The following is a 19,149-nucleotide window of genomic DNA, read 5'->3' as shown; positions in this document are numbered from 1 at the left end:
CCTGATAAGTGTGTATTGGTGCTCTGCAGTTGATGCTTGTGGACGGCTCTGAACTACGGAACAAACCACATTGTACAGTGCCTGCCTGGAACAGTATGCCTCCTTAAATTTGCCCTTGACTCAGCCTCATTAACCTACACTATCAGATGAAAAGCTGAACAGGCATCCTGTGCCTGCATGGTGGGGGTATTTGTGTGGTTTCATTGAAATGTATTGAATGAATTAGCGGGGATGTAGTGAAGGTTAAACGCACCTAAACTCAATTTACTTTCCTTTTTATTTGTGGAATAGAATTTATTCACCCTTTTAGGCTGACTTAAATCTGACATTAAAAAAAGGCATAATGATTTTCTAAATATAATGGACTTTTGTTATAGTGGTTGTTATTTGCATTATGATGATCACTACCTTCAAGTTAGGTTTACCTTTTTATATACCACTGCATCACTGCCTCCTGGTGAAAATCTGACTGGGCAGCCTGTGCCTGGTGAAACCACCTGCTTAGTCCCACTGATATTTTCATTGAATTAGACTTTTTAAACTTTTCCTACAAACAACCTGGCCTATATGGACATATAAAGTCACCTGCCCTTCCATCATAGAGGCACACACAAGAGGACTCCGGAGTCAATCAAAATAAATTAAGCCCAATTAATAAAGCTGTAAAAATGTCAGAGGAGGCCGCCTTAATGACTCCCTAGTTAGTTGCCAAAGAGCGCACTGTGACACACGCAACTCAACAAAGTGCGCCTGTGCTGAGAGGGATGGCAGAACACTGCAGCCTGTATTCATAGGGGCAGTCAAAGCGAGGTAGGCTAACTGGGTTTGGGTAAAGAAGCGACACACGGAGTACCGCCTGGAGTGGGAGAATAACCGGTCCGGTGTCGTGAAAAATGCGGAATCCTGGTTTATTCCTCTCGGTATGCCGTGTCGTCTCTGTAACGAGCCGGTGTCGGTAGATAGATAGATCATGTCTGGAGGTGCTGAGTCCGCGTGCAGATCCTCTGACCGGGAAAGTTGTTGTTGGTCGTTTTGATCCAAGACAAAATGCATCTATTTCGGAGTTACAATTACCAAGTGTTCCCCGATCGCTCCTCCGTGGAAACACCGACCATACGAGGCATCAGCTGGGTATGCTGTTTTCATAATTCCTCCAGTCATACACATAACAACTATGGAGTAGTTACACTGTCAGTCGGGATCGTCCTGAATGACAATGAGGATGAAGATGATGAGGATAATGAGAATGTTGACACTAATGATAATTGGGATCCCCATCCTCATCTTCATCATCATGTGCACATTACTATTGCCTTCTTGTATTGAATAGTATGTATGTCTTGCACAGTTTTGAAGTAATGGGAGGATAACTTCGTAGGCTGTTCTGCATTATTTTTTTGCATGTTTATAGTTGACTTTGTAGATTAGCTTCCTGCAAAATGCACTGTATCAGACAGAACATCAGTAACAGAATTTCTTGGTAAGAGGCAGTTTATAACACTATGCAATGCTGGGGAAGCTGGTTTCATTTTCAGAGAATCATTTCTTCTGCATGTCTTGTGGGATTTGCTAGTTTAGTGGGGTTATGCTGTATAGTCAGTACCATAGCTGGACACACTGGGACTTAAAAAAAAAAAAAAAAAAGCTCTAGGTTTCTCTTAAAAATTCTCTTAAAACCACCGTCCAGCATAAGGTCTGGGGATACTGCAGCTATACTAATGCATGTTGTGCTGCAGCCTAAACCACGGAAACTGTGTGTGATGTGTGAGTTGCAGAGTGATGGAGAAAGTGATAGGTCGACCACTATCAGAGAGCAGGTCTACAGTGTGTGTATGTGGAAAATGGGGGTAGTAAACTGTACTTCCTCTCACCTCCACTATGACTCCACTATAAGAATGTTTCCTGTAGACTTGAGTTGGATTTCTCTATTGTGTTAGCAGCCAGGGTGTGGGGGCACAGGAAGGTTGCAAAGCACAACCAAAAGTTTTATTAAACTCAGGTTATAAATAGTGCATTGTTTATTGTTCACCTTCACCACACCACCCCCGCTCAGTTTACAGCACAGATTGCAGAAGAATGCACAAAGGGGAGTTTTTGGTTTCCAGGTCACAGGAAGAGGCAGCAAAGTGCTCTTAGGCTCTAAATTTACTTGACTTTTAGTATCTGTTATTCAATAGGCCAAAGTACTGACCAAAACAATTATAAATCTGCATAGAATGTGTCAACCTTTTGCTAAATCTGTCCATTTGAATAACATTGAACAGTTATAGCAGCTACCTATAAATGTCATATTTTATTGTTTAAACAAAATATTTATCGACAAAGAATTGACAAATCTTTATAGAATTTCTGACCTTGATATCTCACATTCCTAGCTGATTTTTTTAGCAAGTACATTATAAATGTTACTACATTTGCATATCAAAACAAGGTGTAAAGTAATGATATTTATGTGAATATACGATTCTGCATTGTACTGCATTATACTAACTTCTTACATGTCACAAGAGCAGAGGAGAAAGGCTTAGTAAAGCTTGTAACCAAGTGAGCTTGTGTTTGTTCAGGTTATCTCATACGTGATAAATGACAGGAAAACCCCCACAGTGATGTGTTAATCTAGCCAATATGACCTAAAGACAACTATAAAGTTCAAGTTGACAATCTGTTGAAAGCACCATAATGATAAAATGATTGAATGCATTGAGTTGACATTTCACACATGATCATCTTTTCTATGGGAAAATTGCTTTTAACATACTGGCAAACAGGTGGTGAGATCTGCTGTAAGAACAATATTCTTTTACTTTACTTTTTATTCTTTCTTTTACTGTATGTCGCATATGTTAGGTTTGAGATTAATTGAAATTACGGAGATTTACAGAGATCCATTCCCATCCTTTGTTGTCCTTTGGCATGTAATACCAACAATGGACCCAATTAAACTGGCTCCACATAGAGGCATTAACTAATTCCTGTTCTGAGCACATGCAGTCAGATACCACCAACAGGGGCAAAGCTGAGTTCATTTTGCAATCATCATTAGGAGATGCCAGGCTCTGTTCCCCCTGTCCTTCTTGCTCTTGCATACCAGTGGTGAGACATGGAGACAAAGCAGAACAAAATGCCTCACATTCATAAAGCTTCCTCATTATGTCTGCACGTCAGACCTGGGAAGACACTGGTTTTTCCCCATATTTTTATTTTTTCACTCAAGGGGCACATGTCTTCATGGTTGGGTCATGCTTGATAAAACCAGGTTACATGATTTCATGGAGTCATTTTTGTTTCACTGCTCTAAAACAAAATATTAATCAGTGGAATTTTTCAACTGGCTCTTGAGCCAGAATGACTGCCTTGCAATGCTGAAGGAGTCTTTTTATCGGAGCTAGTTACAGACAGAGGGCAATGTACCACTCAGGCTAAGATCATGTGATATGGCTGGCTGCATAGCAGGCCGGCCAAAGCATACCGAATTTACTCTGTCAACAGAGGCGGTGGGGGCATTCATTTGATAGGTGTATATGAATGAACTGGACAGCTGATCACAGCTGTCTGATCAATAAAGCCAGCCACTTTACACGTAAATGCCAGGTATGTCATGTGTTTACTTTGCATATTTAAACCTTCTAATCTCTTCAAACAATATAGGTGAACACAAGTTCAGCACAAAGGCACCAATAGTTTTCCCATATAATGTAAACAGGTACCAATATCCGATACCATGAATCTTTTGTCCTCGCCACCTGAGCTTGCGACGCCACACTGTGACAAAGTGAAAACCTGGTGCCTGTAGATCAGCTGTCTTTTATTCTCTGATACTCTTTATACCCCCGGGCCTCAGGGGAAGCATTGAGCACCCACAAGTTAACCAGAGCTGGAGAGATACGGGAAAATTGGTCTCAACAAAGGCCAGTATACTCCTCTGACACCTCAGCCAGTGTGTCTGTCCATAGCAGTTGGCTTGGGAATACATGGCTACAGTAACTGTGAGCGGATCATAAAAGTGTTGTAGATAAAAACTGAGCGACAAAGAGGAAGTACAAATTAGGCCAGAGTACAGACTTGGCAACATGTGATTTTTATACATGGCAGCAGGTTCAAGCTATGATTGATCTGACTGTTGTCAATGCAGATTTTGGAATTGAGAATCACTGGAAGATGATGTGAAGAACTTTATGTATCTGTAGCAACCAGCACAGTATTTCATCGTTAAATACTTGACATACTGAAAAGTTTTTCATGAGAAAGATTGTCTGGAGTCAAAAGCAACCCCTTCACACATCAAAACACATGGCAACAGGCTATGTGCTTTCCTACTGATGTCTATGCACTGTTTCCTCCCACTGCATTACACACACTGACACCCACCCACACTAAGTTAGAGACAATGGTAACTCAACACAGATTGAGCTGATATATTTTTGTTCACTCTCATCCCAATGAAATCAAATACTTGCTCTTTCTATCTAGTCCAGCTTGGATGTACCTGTGGTTGTTATAACATGACACAACCGCAGTGAGATTGTAATAAGCAACCAGTCCAACTAGTTCCTCTGGAATGTTTTTCCAAAGCAACTTACACACTTCATTTCAGTGTAATGGTTTTAAATATGAGATATGGTAGAAATGCTTTAATGGTGTTAACCCCCCCCTCTCTCTCCCAGACTCCGCTGCCAGAGGCCCTGGATTCAAAGGACACCATGAAGCAGGTGTGTATGTGTGCCAGCGATGGTGAGCTATGCTTCGGTACATCACCTCCCCCCAGCTAACAGTAATCCAATGTTCTCTGCAGTGTTCTTCTGCTTCTGCTGAACATAGGGAGGGACAGTATCAGAGGAGAGGCATGATCTGAGTCATTTTTTGCTCTCAAGCAAGTATGGATTGTCTCCAATTAAACAACATGAGTGGGAATGGGGCTGTTGAATGAAAGTGAATGTTAGACATGTAAGCTTTTGGGTCGGTAGGGTTAATTATTACTTGTTTAGCATCTTATGATACATCATGTGGCCTCATATATAACGTTCGATTTAAGAGCTCCACGACATGTCACGTATGAGAAATGAAATTACACATTGCCTCAATATCATGATGATTTGTAAGCACATATTAAAATAGCAGTACTCTAGTTACGACGCTGTCTTGAAATTATCAGCCCAGGTTTCTCTGACTTTGTGCTGTATCAACCTCTGCTGCTGTCCAGAGTTGCAGTGCTTGCATCCTCTCAAACTGCTGAACTTGTTCTTTTGTTGTTATAATATCCTGCATTACTACTCAAGCGAGTCTTAAAAAACACATTCCTAGCAGGGCAAGCAGTCACAAGGAGTCTAAAGGGCACTCCAGGGTCCACAGTTAATTGACCCCCAGCCCTCCAACCCCAACCCCACCTCACCCAGCCCAGCCTCTCACACTCCTTTATCTCGACTCCTTCAAAAGCCTGTGGAGGAAAGAGCCTTTAAAACACTGATAAGAGGGTTTGACATGGAAAGTGAATCCTGTTTGGGTTCGGTCAACTCCTCTAGCCCATTAAAAGAGGTGGACAGAGAAAGAGAGAGAGTGAAAGCATCTTTCAGAAGTGTCCAGTGAACAGAGGGTGGATTTTAACTTCCAAAGAGGTTTTTTTGCATGTTTCATTGTGTGTTGGAGAGAGGAGATATAGCATGCAGACAGTAATGGGAGAAAAGTAGAGGGGCTGCAGGAGGCAGGTTTTGTCAATTTCTTGGTGCTTTGTTTGGTTGCTTAGCAAGTGTTGGCTTGTGGACTCCACACTGAACCAACTACTAATGAACATCATACATCCTGATAGCAATCTTCAAGATGGATTGTTTTTAATAACGGTTTTCGATTGAGTTTCATTGTTTGTATTGTTGGCAAAACAAATTCTTTTAATATTTTTTTAATAATTTAATAATGTATTAAATCACAAATACACTTGTCTCAGCCTTTTATGAGTGTTATTCTTGTTTATAAACTTATTAGATTTGCATCTTTTTCATTTGCTGTTGACTGAGGTGGTTCTGTTCTGCAGCTGGAGGGCTTTGCACCACAACTTATTGTACAGAGCACGGCACAATTACCAGCAAATGCTCAAATACCTTGTCAAATATAGCTCTTAGCATGTGGTTGTGTGTACAGTTGTACAAATGTGGTTGTGTTCCTGTAGGCGGCTTTACCTTATACATCTAGGTCAGACGACAAGTTCATATAAACAGCTGACATAACTACTTGAGAGACCTTGAAATTACCTTATCAAAGGCTGGAAAACCTTTTCTACCCTATTGATTGCTGGTGCACTGCAGGATGGAAATGTTACCCTTAGAAATGCGGTCTAGTATTTTCCTCAGATGTAGAGAGGGGGAGAAGTCAGGTATCTGCAGTCCATACAGCTGCATTGTGCTCCTTGTCTCCTCACACAGTCTTCATTTGTAACTGCTTCTCGCACCACACAACCCACCAAGGTCACAGAGAGAGAAAGTAAGAAGCAGAGAGAGAGCAGCTCGCCCACAGAGGAAACATCAGCCTCTCCCCCATGCACCGGAGAACTGTATTCATCATCATTCCACCCAACAAGGAACAAATAACCAAACCACATACTATACACTTTAAACACTGAAAGTTTCAGCTATTGCCAGAGTATAGTAAGATAATAGGAGTAACATGATAGTATAGTGATAAAGGCAGTTAAGTGCGAAGAGCCCATGTCACAATATATTCATGAAGCTTCCAAGAATTGGAGTAGGATCATAGGTCAGGACACATGATTGTATGAATTTGACAATTAAGACACAAACCAATATCAGATCAACAGTCTTAAGATACTTTTTGAACATGGGCCATTGTCTGGACAGTGTTGACAGCACTAAGTCATAACTTGGTATAGGAATACCACTTCTCCTAAACATACACAGCATAACTTTGTGGAAGTCACATTAGACTAGCATAGGACTCAGCAGTAGAATTGACCTCAGTCATAAAATGGGTCATGATTGCCTATCCAAACGTTACAGATGGCCCGTCCCACAGCAGAATACATCAGCGCACCACTGCACACGGCCTGCGTGTTATTGTTCTTTGTGTCATTGACTGGTGCACCTGTGGGAAAGGTGTTTGCTCTGTAACTTGACTCAGTTGGAACAATTACCTGCGTAACACATGGGCTATAGCACCTAGATAGCATGATTAGGTGGCCTACATGCAGACAATAAACAATCAGTCCACCACAGATGGCATGCAATGGAATGAATAGCAGTGATAGAAAGTACTGAATGGAACTATTTATTCCATTTTCTGCGTGTTTACATGATTGTCAAGTGTAGTGGTGGAGCAGGTTCCAACAGTGAAATATGGCCTTATATGTTGTTTTTATAAGGACTAGGCCAGGAAATGGAAAATTACCTCACTGAGCTACTATGGTAGTTCAGGAAGATTTATGCCTTTGGAGATCCATATTTCAGTTTGGGAGGTGACATGCCTGAGAATGTGACTAGGGGGCGTCCCAGGGGAAAGCGGGCCCCTGGGAATACTGGTGACCTCTAGAGGCAGATTGCCCCATCCCCCTGGGAATGAGGAGCGCAGCATGACTACCATGGGGCACAGCAGACGCCTGGGGACACATTCAGTCAGTAGATGTCAGGTCTGGGAACAGGCCGATGTGGGGATGATAGGTCATAGTGTGTGCTGCAGAGTGTTATTCACATAGTGGATAGGCCCTTGCGCTTTTTATCAATGGCTGACGTGCATGTATCATGTTTTACTTGCTCCCGGTCCAAGTGAAAGCGCATGTAGTCTGAACTTGGCTGTGGTATGTGATGTTTGGGTCTGACCGTGTGTGTGAGAACCCCAGGCTCTGTCAGGTTGCGTTGCCATCGTTGAGGCACGGGGTCAGCAGATCAGTCATAGGTCACCAGTCAATTTTTTCATCCTGACTGACTTGCAGAAGACTCTAGAGGAGGCGAGCAGGGCCAGACTGCAGGGAGTTTCTGTCGCTGGCTTCCCCACATTGCCACAACTCCGCTGAACAAGAGAGCGCTGATGAATAGGAAATGGCCATTGTTGAGTTCTGTATGCATCTCAAGATCACCACCTTGGACAAACAGCAGTGCCTTGAGGAAAACCAAAGAACAAACAGGCAACCGTCTGAGTCACTCGTGAGATCACAAGACCAGGCGCAGGCGCAGAGACGTGAGAGAGGGAGCTGGAGAGGGAGGAGGAGACACATAAAAATGTCCACCACAGTCATTAAGACAGTAAATCTTGTTGTGTAGTAGTTTGGTAAAAGTTGCTTTTGATATAGATACTTTTCATACAGCATGAAAAGGGCAGGAAATAGGATGGTGGCTTCATAGCAACAAACTAAGCACGTCCTCTGTTTTATTATGTACGCCTTGCTTCTGCATCAATGGCTGATACAGGTTTTGCACCCCACTTACGCTGCTTTCTGCAGTGTGATCAGGTTTTAGAACTGACTGGAGCGAGTTGGGGTGGTTTGGGGAGTGGGGGGCGGGGGAGTGGGTGTTCAGGGCAAGCATGTGGGATGCCTTGGCGCAAGCGAGAGCGGTTCAAAGGAAATAGATTGAGGGTGGTCAGAGAGGAAAATGTGCTGTCACCATGTGCCAGCCAGTGACCGAGTTGTGGAGGCTGGGAGCTCAGCGAGGTGTGGGAGAGTTTAACGCAGCAATTCTTAACACGTTCTCACCCACCCTGCCACCCACACACACACACCACGTTACACTCCAGCCCCCGCAAAACTCTCCACTCACACCGTTGACGTGTGCGCCATCACACATGATCTCCATGGTGTGTCTCTCTCTGAGGGGAAATGCAAAGAAACCCTCTCTCTCTCTCTCTCACACACACACACACACTTGTTTCTCTTACTAACTCCTGTCTTGCCGCCAACACAGAAGTGGACTGTTAACCGGTAAACAAGACCATCTGTGTAACATATCCTCCTTATTTATGTACACAGCTCTCTCCCTCTCTGTCTCACCCTGTTTTCATCATGTCATAAGAGGGAACATAACTCAGACATACCATACATGTCTTTGGTAGAAAAGGAATCATTGTTTCAGTGTTTGTTACTCTGTTCTTTCTTTTTATCCTGATCTAGTTTCTGTCAGATCGGATTCTGAAGGCAGCAAGATCGGTGTATAGTGTTATGATCGAGCGCGACCCTGGTCTGATCCGAGATAGAAAGTATCACCTCAAAACATACAGGTACCAACCCTAGTGGTGTGTCCTTTCTCCATATTAAACCATGATGATCACCGCAAAATATGTGCAATCTGTCACGTTAAATTTATTCTATTTACTCTCCTTCTCTCGTAGACAATGTTGCTCAGGTAAGGAGCTTGTTGATTGGCTAATGAAGCAAAATGAAGGCCTCCAATCAAGAAGCCAGGCAGTTGGAATGTGGCAAGTCTTGGTGGATGAAGGAATCCTTGTCCATGGTAAGAAAAATTAAATTAAGACGTGTTTCTTATAAAAATGTAATGTACAAATTGTGTGGTCTTTGAAAAGTGTGGTCTTTGAAAGTGTGTATTCAGTGCCATTTGGGTAACAACCAAAATAAAGGACACACCAACATAACACGTCCACCAGAAAAGCTTCACTGCACCTTGGTATAGACTGCAGTTTAATACCGTTTTCCCACAAGAAATTCTATAATTTTGTGGGTTTTTGATAATGATATAAAACACTGTCCCTGCTGCAGAAGTGTTTCCGAGTAGCTTGAAATCTGGTGACTGAGTCCGCCGTGACATATGTTTTACAATGTGTTCTCGCTCAGCCAAGTGTTCAGTGACCACTCATGCTCTTTGGACGGGGGCATTGTCATCCTGGAAGAGACCACTCCAATCAGGATGGAAATCGAGTGAAGGGGATCACTCAGAATAGATTTGCATTTATTGCCATTTATCATGCCATTTAGGAGTGTGGTGGAGTTATTACATGACAGGAAAAATCAACCCATCTGCTTTAAACGGATTTTAAGTTCATCATTTGCTCATTTGTTGCCTTCATTTTGCCACTTCCCTGTGTTTAAGAGAGTTGTGTTTTAGTAATATTCAGTCACTTGTAATCAGCATATCTCGCCATTTAGGTCTAGATTTACATCTCAGTGTTTTGCCTCTTCCCCCTCCGCAATCAAGTGAAACACGAGTTGAACTTCCATGATAAGGACACCCAGTTCTACCGCTTCCTGGACTCAGAGTTTGGCCTTAACCACATGAGCAATGAGAAGGACTCAGAGGACGAGCTGCAGGAAGGGGTGTCGCTGCTGTCTCAGATGGGCCCTGATGCTCTGCTCACTATGATCCTGCGGAAATGGTCAGTGTCCTTATCATTACTATGCTGCATGATAACTGTATGATGACTACGATAACTATGGTGATGAGTATGTAACTATGTTTTAGAGGCCATATGCTTAATTTAGAGACCATCAGAAAAAAATATGATTTCAGTTACAGTGCATAAACTCTTTGCTTGACATCTGTCTTTTTCATATTTATCTATCATACATTAGAGTCCTATGAGGTTCAGATAGAAATTCAAAGGGTTTTTGTACAATCCAGAACATTGTAGGACTCTAACAATCCTATTGGACTGTTGCATTTTGATTATATTGCATTTTGGAACCACGCCAGATTTCCAGTTTTTTTTATTAAGGTTCTGTGGCTGAATACAGCTGTTTGTCTGTGTGTTCCCTGTGTTTAGCCCCAGTCAGAGGAGTGCTGAGGACCTGGAGGTCATCTATGAGGAGCTGTTGCATGTCAAGGCTGCTGCTCACCTCTCCACCTCCGTCAGTGACTATTACTGCCTGCTCCTGACATCAGTAGACATTGTGTCCTTTAGAAAAACAGAGCCACTCTCATGCTGTTATCATTGAAGTGTTTGTTCAAAATCAAATGCGGCAATTACACCGCATCGCAAGTGTAGGTCAGAAGATTTGCCTTGATGATGCTGGAATAGCCTAAATTTGATTTGAGTCAAGAGATAAAATAGAACCATTGTAATGTATTTTTTAAGGCTTGTATTAATAATTTAATTAATTCATCATTTCTCCTTACATATACTTCAAAATCAAGCACAGCACGCTTTTTGTGCTAAAGAGGGTGATTTTGACAGTCATTTGCTAAATTTAATGGGTTGTATTGTTTATTACTGTAATCAAACCATGCATCCAGTTTCCCCTGGTTCTTAAACTACTGTCAGACCAAAGAACTATCTGACTCCAAGATGACAGAAGCAGGAGTTATCCTTGAAGTCCAGCCTCATGTCTTGTCCTGTTGTGCCTGTAGGTGCGTAAGGAGCTGGCAGCAGTGCTGGTGTTTGAATCGCATGCCAAGGCAGGAACAGTCTGTGAGTGTGACCGCCTTGCTGACATTTGAGCTTGGGCGGGAGAGAGCCTCACACACACACACACACACACACACACAGTTTTATTGTATAGCTGAACGGCACTGCACTGATGCTCGAATGTACACAGATGTCCTGTTAACATCCTCCTCTGCACATCACATGTCCTTCAGATGTAACATGATCTCTTCCAGACAAACTGGGTGAACCATCTGGAATATTCAAACGTCCTCATGTCATGATTGATTCATCACTTTACTAAGGGCAGTCAGGCCATAATACATCTTTTACACTCTTCTCATCTCTCACTCTTCTCATCCAGCCTTGAGCATGAAAGATGTACATGGTAAAGCCTATTATGTAAACATGCTCTGTTAATCTGATTTTCATGTAATGACTGATGAGGTTATTCAGATGGAGATTAGTGTAAATGGCCGATGTCAGTGCTGATTGTCTGTCTTTGTTTTGTGATGTAGTGTTTAGTCAGGGGGACAAAGGCACTTCATGGTACATCATTTGGAAAGGATCTGTAAATGTGATCACACATGGGAAGGTAAGGCGATATGCAGGTTGCAAAAAACCCTCATACAACACAAAACTGTCACACATAAAAAATGCAGTGACTTTAAATTGTCTGCTAGTATATCCATAAATTCCAACTGTGCTGTATACACGCAGGGCCTGGTAACAACACTTCATGAGGGTGAGGACTTTGGGCAGCTAGCTCTGCTGAATGATGCTCCTCGTGCTGCCACCATCATCTTGAGAGAGGACAACTGCCATTTCCTCCGAGTTGATAAACAGGACTTCATACGCATCCTCAAAGTACGTCCGATTACCTCTTGTCGCTACATGCAAACTGTAATTACTATTTGTGCAGTACCGTGAATTTTTCCCAAGTCAAACCAGGTCACAAAATTCGGAAAACCCTCAGCTAAGATCAGAAGTGTTACCATGCCATGTAAGGTCATATGTGACTGCATAATAGTTTTGTGTGTATACACTACAAATTCCATTCCTCAAATATGGCAAATATCTAGTTGATCGGGTCGTCATCCATGTCTGTGTTTATTGTTCTTCAGGATGTGGAGGCTAATACAGTGCGACTGGAAGAGCATGGGAAAGCTGTGCTGGTCTTGGAGAAGAGCGCTGACTCGTCCGAGCAGGGAGGAGCAGGAAACAGCAGCAAGTAAGAAAGTGTGACACACCCGCCTCTCAAGACAATACAGCAGTCTCATAACAAGCAGGGTTACACTCATTAAGACCCTTGGAACACTCTTTACCAAGGCGTGGGCAGCAGTAACGCCATTAAAACAAATGCTTCCATTGGTCATTGTAATGTAATGAGGGAGAAATATACACATCCTTTGTAAGATGTGTTAAGGATGTTATTAATGGAGTGTTTTCTTAGTGAGTCAATGGCTGGTTCAAAAAAGATTTGGACTTCAACCCTGCCATGTTGAATGACTTATCAGTCTCAAAGTGTTTTAGCAAACATAAAATCTAATTAATGTGATGCTGACCTCCCCTTTCATGCTGACCCCTTGTTTCTCTCTTCAATTACACACCTAGACATACAAACATCCTCTCTCGTTCCTTCACTCTCTCTCTCTCTCTCTCTCTCTCTCTCTCTCCCTCTCTCTCTCTCTCTCTCTCTCTCTCTCTCTCTCTCTCTCTCCTCTCTCACTCTCTCTATCTGCTTCATTAATCAGTTTCATTTTCATAGTGTTAGGAGTTTTTCTGTAAAAGCCATGGCCATTGCCTTCTTTCAGACAAGCTCCGATCCTCCACTTTACCAAACAACCAAGCATTACTATCTGTTCTTCTTCTTTCTCTTCTCTCTGTCTTCTGTCTAAACTGTGCAGGTACACGGTCATGTCAGGAACTCCAGAGAAGATCCTGGAACACCTGTTGGAAACGGTGAAGCTGGATTCTAATGGAAATGACGCTATAGGTGGGAGGCTGCATGCATCTGCTTGGCTTTGTCCCTGTTTTACTGAGCAACATAATGCTGTTGTAACTATTTACTAGTCATGTGACCAGGATGACCACAGCCTGGTTCCCATCCAAATGTCTAGCATGGCTTCTGGTTTCATGGAAAATGTTGTTTGGGTCTTTCACACGAAATGGTGAACCAATATATAAAGCTGTCTGCATTCCTCCTGGTTTGTTTTATGTCCTTTAAAAGCAGTCAGATGACTGAAAGTATAGTGCTAGTTAGTCAGCTGTGTGTTGTTGTGATGTTTGTCTCCCCGCAGATCCCTGTGTGAGCGACTTCCTACTCACCCACAAAGTCTTCATGCCCTCCAGCCAGCTGTGTACTGCTCTACAGCACCAATATCCGATGATGCTTAGAACGATAATCATAACAGTGATAATGAGAAGGATAATATGTGCTGCTGCTGCTGCTGCTGCTGATGATGATGATGATGATGATGATGATGATGATGATAATGCATTCACAGCGATGCGTTTGTAATGATCTTGGCTGTATTTTCAATAGAAATTTGTAGATTTCCTTACAAGGGAGCGGCACACTTGAAAAAGAATTAGGAAGAGACTGTCTGCAGACTGATGAGCATAGTCAAGAAAATCATGAATGTCAAGTCAACAAAATTATTAACTTGTTAATGTACAGCAGCACTTAGAAACAAACACATTTCATCTTTTAATTTCGTCTAAGAGCATCCTATCGCCAGGAGTAAATGCTTATGCTTATATTGCAGTTGTGCTCATGCATAATTGAATTCTTCGTTAGTGAAGCTTGTTTGGTAATGCCCCTTAACCTTGAGTGCACCTACCGTGCGGAGCCATCAGAGGGTTCAGAGCTGGAGAAAGCCGCCTACACTCTCAACAGCAAGCAGAAGGTAGTGAAGCTGATCGGCCAGTGGGTGGCGCTGTATGGCCTCCTGCTGAAAGAAGACCCTATCGCTTTAAATTTCCTGGAGGTGAGGTTGCAGGCTGAAATTCATTACATGCATGCTCATGTCTTTATATACATATGAATATTGCCATTGCATTTTAAACATACTGAGCAATACAGATTTTATTTGTGAGGGGAAATGATTGCTTATTCACTCAAGACCACATGCTTTTTCAATTTTCATGTCCATGCTGTAACAGAAGCTGAAGAAGGAGGTGGCAGTTGATTCCCGTCTCTCCAGCATGCTGAAAGAACAATTCAGAGACAGGAGGAGAACCAAAGTGTAAATTGTCTACATCTATCCACATCTTAAAATAGCTATACTATCTTTCTCATATTTTACAAGTCAAAAATATTGCAGCATACCATCTAACCCTGTTTCTCATCTCTTAATCCCTTCGCAGGTTGGAGAATGGATATCAGTCACTGACAAGGGTAAGCATTTTGACACTCATTTCCCCTTCTGCAGAAAATGTTCTGAGATGGCAGCAGAAGCCGGAATGTCAATGTCAGAGATTCCTTTTAATGAGGAAACAATTTGAATGTCACGTTGTTGTCATTTGTCATTTGTCATTTTAATGTCATTGACTTGCTGACTCACTCTGATGTTTGATTTTATCAGCAGAACCAACAGTTTGATTGGTTTTCAAATTGTGAGGAGCCAGTGGGGAGGTTACAGCCAATCAGAGCACAGGATAAAGGTGAGTAAGGCTCAGGAAGTAAAATGGGCAAATCCCATCCATCAGTGATGCATGTCTAGATATGTGAACAGAGTGTAAGTGTCATGTAAACTTAGTTAGGCCTAACACTGTGGGTGTTATTTATGAGCAACAGATATTATCGCACATCATTACTCGCGTCATCAATTATGAAATCAGCATATCATGACATTTTCTGTTTCTGTCCTGTCTCGTTGCAGTGTTGTATGAGATCTTCAGGCCAGACAGCAAGCCTCTCAGTCTGATGCTGCCGGTGAACACATCCGTACAGGATGTGATGTCAGCCATGGTCAACCCTGGAGGAGATCACGTCCTGGTCAAAATGAACTCCATGGGAGGTGGGCATCAGAAGCTGATCATTCTGACATCTTAACATTATTTCCTTCAAATCTATGTGGGTATTTGTCATGTATATTGCCAGTTAGAAAATGTAAGTGGGGCTTAAAGCACACACAGCAGCATATTGATGTCAGGCCTGTATAGTGTTCATAGAAAATTCCTTGTCTACTGTGCTTTGTCTGCAGTTACAGTTCATTATGCTGCACATTTGTTTATGATCCATTCCATCCACACAGAAAGGGCTCAGCTGAAGCTGGATGCCACTGCAGTCTTCACCGCTCTGGGACTGAACGAGAGGCTGTTCATCTGCACAACCAGCCAGGTGGAACAACTGGTGAGCGCCGTTCCCCCTCCAAACCAAATGCTTTTTGTTAAAGCAAAAGATGGAATCCCAGCACATGAGCAATTTAATTGTGATAATAACACCAATTTATTTAAACAGTAACAACTGTTGATTTTTTTCAACAACAATAATATGTCGTCATACTGCAGTGTTCATAAATCTGTGTCATATCTCAGTGGGGTGCAGTACAGTATGATGTCTGGGATTCTGACTCTCTCTCTCTCTCTCTCTCTCTCTCTCTCTCTTTCTCTCTCTCTCTCTCCCTCCCTCCCTCCCTCTCCCAGATGCCCCTAAAGGAGCAGCAGGGTCCAGAGCAGGGAACCACTGACACCCTTGAGCAGATGTGCTCTAAAGACATCGCCAGCCAACTCACCAATTACGACTGGGAGCTGTTCACTGCCATGCATGAAGTAATTCACAGCTTAGCCAACAGCAGAGATGACAAGTCTTACATCTGACTGCGGCATATAAACAAATTGATTCAGAGCAAAGTTGCTTATTTACACTGTGAATACCTCATCATCAAGTGCAAATACAATACAATAGTAGTATGCTGTAAGTATAAGAAGTTAAGCCAAAGCTGATCCTGGCAGTCAGACATTTCCTCATGTCAACAGAGGATAACAGATACATGGTTAGTCAGACATGTATCTGAGTCACACTCTCTGGCACCTTTTATCTGATAGCAGCAGCTTTGCCATCAGATCATCTGCTCTTCTGACCCATCACTTCCTGCATGCTCAACATGTTTCTAAAGCCACACACATTCCTGAAGTTTCCTCTTTCTCTCTGGAGTCTTTTTTTTATTTCAATGAGTCCATTGTTTTTGTTTAATAACTTTATAAATCTTCTCAGCGGGTGTAATTTAGACTAGTGGTTTGTGACTCACAGTCCCCGTCTCTCTCCAGGTGGAGCTCGTTTACTACGTATTTGGCCGACACAAATTCCCATTCGCCACCACGGCTAACCTGGAGCGGTGCGTGCGCCGCTTCAACGAGGTGCAGCACTGGGTGGTGACTGAGCTGTGCCTGTGTGAGGACCTGGTCAAACGAGCCGTGCTGCTCAAGAAGTTCATCAAGATGGCTGCAGTGTAAGAGTCACGTGCAAAGAACCTCATCTTGAAACTCTGTAACATCAATTCAAGAACAGCACAATGTCACTTTGGGACCTAATATGTCCGCCGCCATGTTTCCACTCTGTCCCAGATTGAAGGAGCAGAAGAATCTCAATTCGTTCTTCGCTGTGATGTTCGGATTGAGCAACAGTGCAGTACAGAGGCTTTACAAGACCTGGGAGGTGAGACCTACTGAACACAATAGTCATGATCAAAGTAAACATTTTGTCACCATTTACTGATAATCATTTTTGGAAATGGCTTCTTTGTTGAATGAATTCTTTGTTATTTTGTGTTACAGAGAATACCCAGTAAGACAAAAAGAGTCTATTGTGCTTATGAGAGGTTGATGGTAAGCATCCTAAACACACTAAAATACACTGAATAAATGTTCCAAAACAGTCAGTATACTGTAATCTCTAGAGCTGTCTATTTCCTCTGTTCAACGCAACTTATCTGTTTTCATGTTGTGTAACTCATATAAAGTGTGAGTGCTGACGTTCCTCTGTTTATCCTCTGCTGTCATCAGGATCCCTCACGTAACCACAGGGCCTACAGACTGGCTGTGGCCAAGCTCAGTCCTCCTTACATCCCCTTCATGCCTCTGCTGCTCAAAGGTAACAGTAACCCACAGTTTTTTATATAGTATCAACATGTAAGTGGTCATGTAATTCCACCTTAATTTACCAAGATACTTATCACTGACATGTTTCTGCTGCTGTCTGTACCTAGACATGACATTCATCCATGAGGGAAACAAGAACTACACAGACAAACTGATCAATTTTGAGAAGATGGTGAGATGCAAAAATGTTGCTGTAACTACATGTGTGACATTTCTTCCCTTTCATATGTTGCTGTTTCTCTTCAGGTTTTCACATCTTGCCTTTAGCATGAGTAAAGCTTTGGCTTAAAATGCTTCCTTTTCCTGTCATTGTTGCAGCGCATGATTGCCAAGACGGTGAAAATAGTGCGAGGGTGCAGGAGCCAGCCTTACGGTAAGTTATCCAGTCTTCAGATTCAGATCACTGGCACGCATATGGAGCCCATGTGAGACACACACTCACACTGATTTTATATTATATTCAGCAATGCTGTCCAGTTCTTACATGACTTCTGCATGTGAAGGAGATTCACTTTGTAGTTTGGACACTGCATGGTTTCTGGAAAGGTCAAATATTGCACATACAGTACTGTGCAAAAGTCTTAGGCACATGTAAAAGAAAAAAAGTGCTTTCAAAAATAATTAAATGAAAAGTTTCTAAATATCAAAAAATGTACTATAAAGAGCAGTCTACTGACACACTAATGCAGAACAAATGAATAAACATCTAAGACAATTTATATAAAAACTCTTGGGTGCCTAAGACTTTTGCACAGTACTGTATATGCTGAACAACGTGGATGATGTTAGGCTTCTGTCTAAGTATAATAATACATTCTGGTAACATTGTCTCCTCTCGTTCTTCTCTAGTGCCTTCATCTCCACAGAAAGGCCTGGCAGATCGCATGTTTCTGGAGGCACCTGCTATTCGCATATCCACATGTAAGCTACTGTTGTATCCAGTTGTATCGCCTAGTTGCTATCCTAGTAGTCAAAAGGTTTTTCTGACTACATTGATTTACTTTGTTTTGTTTTGGGTTTTTTATTTTTTACTTTTGTTCTCCACAGCTTCATTATTCATCATTCATTATTCTGATTCATTACTGAACAAAAATGTATAATTTATAATAATACATCCTAAACTGAAGAATTGTCTCAATACAATATCATGGAATGGAATCCATGGAATTTGCATGATCATTGCCTAATTTTTCAAACTGTTATCATTACACCACTTTACTTGTTAGGCATGTCCTTTTAAACCTGCTCATCCTGGCAAAATTTCCCAAGGAGAGGCATAGAAATGATGTGCTAATAGTAACCCATTAAAATGTTGTCCTGTTGTCCAGACTCGGACCACTCTCTCCCTCTGCGGAGTCCCAGCAACATCCGGCACTACATCCAGAACCTGAAGGTGATCGACAACCAGCGCAAGCTAACGCAACTGTCAAGAACAATAGAGCGCTAGGACTTCAGCCTGCAAGTGTGTAAAGACTGTAGCATTGTAGCCCATCTCTGAATCAGAGGACGGATCACGGCTGGATAAACAAAACTTCCACACTCATCTGAATGAGATGGACTTCTGAAGGTGAAAAAGGGGGATTCATGCTGTGGATGTTCAGTATAATTCAGAGAGCTTGGACTTCATGGAGCAGCTCCCTGAAGTCATTATCAGCACAGCATGGAGGGAGAAGAAGACTCAGTGTGCACAGTAATGACCTATAGTGCCTTAACAGAGAATCTGGTCCTGTGTTG

General features: G+C 42.3%; 1 protein-coding gene across 1 annotated transcript; it reads left to right on the top strand.

Annotated features, from left to right (window-relative positions):
* Nucleotides 1-791: 791 nt before the first annotated feature.
* Nucleotides 792-18,882, top strand: rapgef3 (Rap guanine nucleotide exchange factor (GEF) 3). The gene is made up of 27 exons (XM_071525032.1): nt 792-1,131; nt 4,665-4,709; nt 9,107-9,213; nt 9,325-9,446; nt 10,146-10,323; nt 10,711-10,795; nt 11,295-11,355; nt 11,829-11,905; nt 12,031-12,177; nt 12,435-12,541; nt 13,218-13,306; nt 13,611-13,689; nt 14,150-14,300; nt 14,476-14,558; nt 14,680-14,710; nt 14,901-14,976; nt 15,195-15,332; nt 15,570-15,667; nt 15,961-16,086; nt 16,585-16,766; nt 16,882-16,972; nt 17,092-17,142; nt 17,320-17,407; nt 17,523-17,587; nt 17,734-17,788; nt 18,265-18,336; nt 18,744-18,882. Exons 1-27 carry the CDS (start codon nt 1,048-1,050, stop codon nt 18,860-18,862), a joined length of 2,607 nt encoding a protein of 868 aa, XP_071381133.1. The 5' UTR covers nt 792-1,047; the 3' UTR covers nt 18,863-18,882.
* Nucleotides 18,883-19,149: the final 267 nt, after the last annotated feature.

This window comes from Centroberyx affinis, unplaced genomic scaffold (genome assembly GCF_046629955.1).
Source record: "Centroberyx affinis isolate AG114_WGS23_722 - 3 ecotype Tasmania unplaced genomic scaffold, CSIRO-AGI_Caff_v1 ptg001258l_1, whole genome shotgun sequence".
In the NCBI taxonomy this organism is placed as follows: domain Eukaryota; kingdom Metazoa; phylum Chordata; class Actinopteri; order Beryciformes; family Berycidae; genus Centroberyx; species Centroberyx affinis.
The sequence above is the reverse complement of the archived record's forward strand: the minus strand, read 5'-3'. Positions and strand labels throughout refer to the sequence as shown.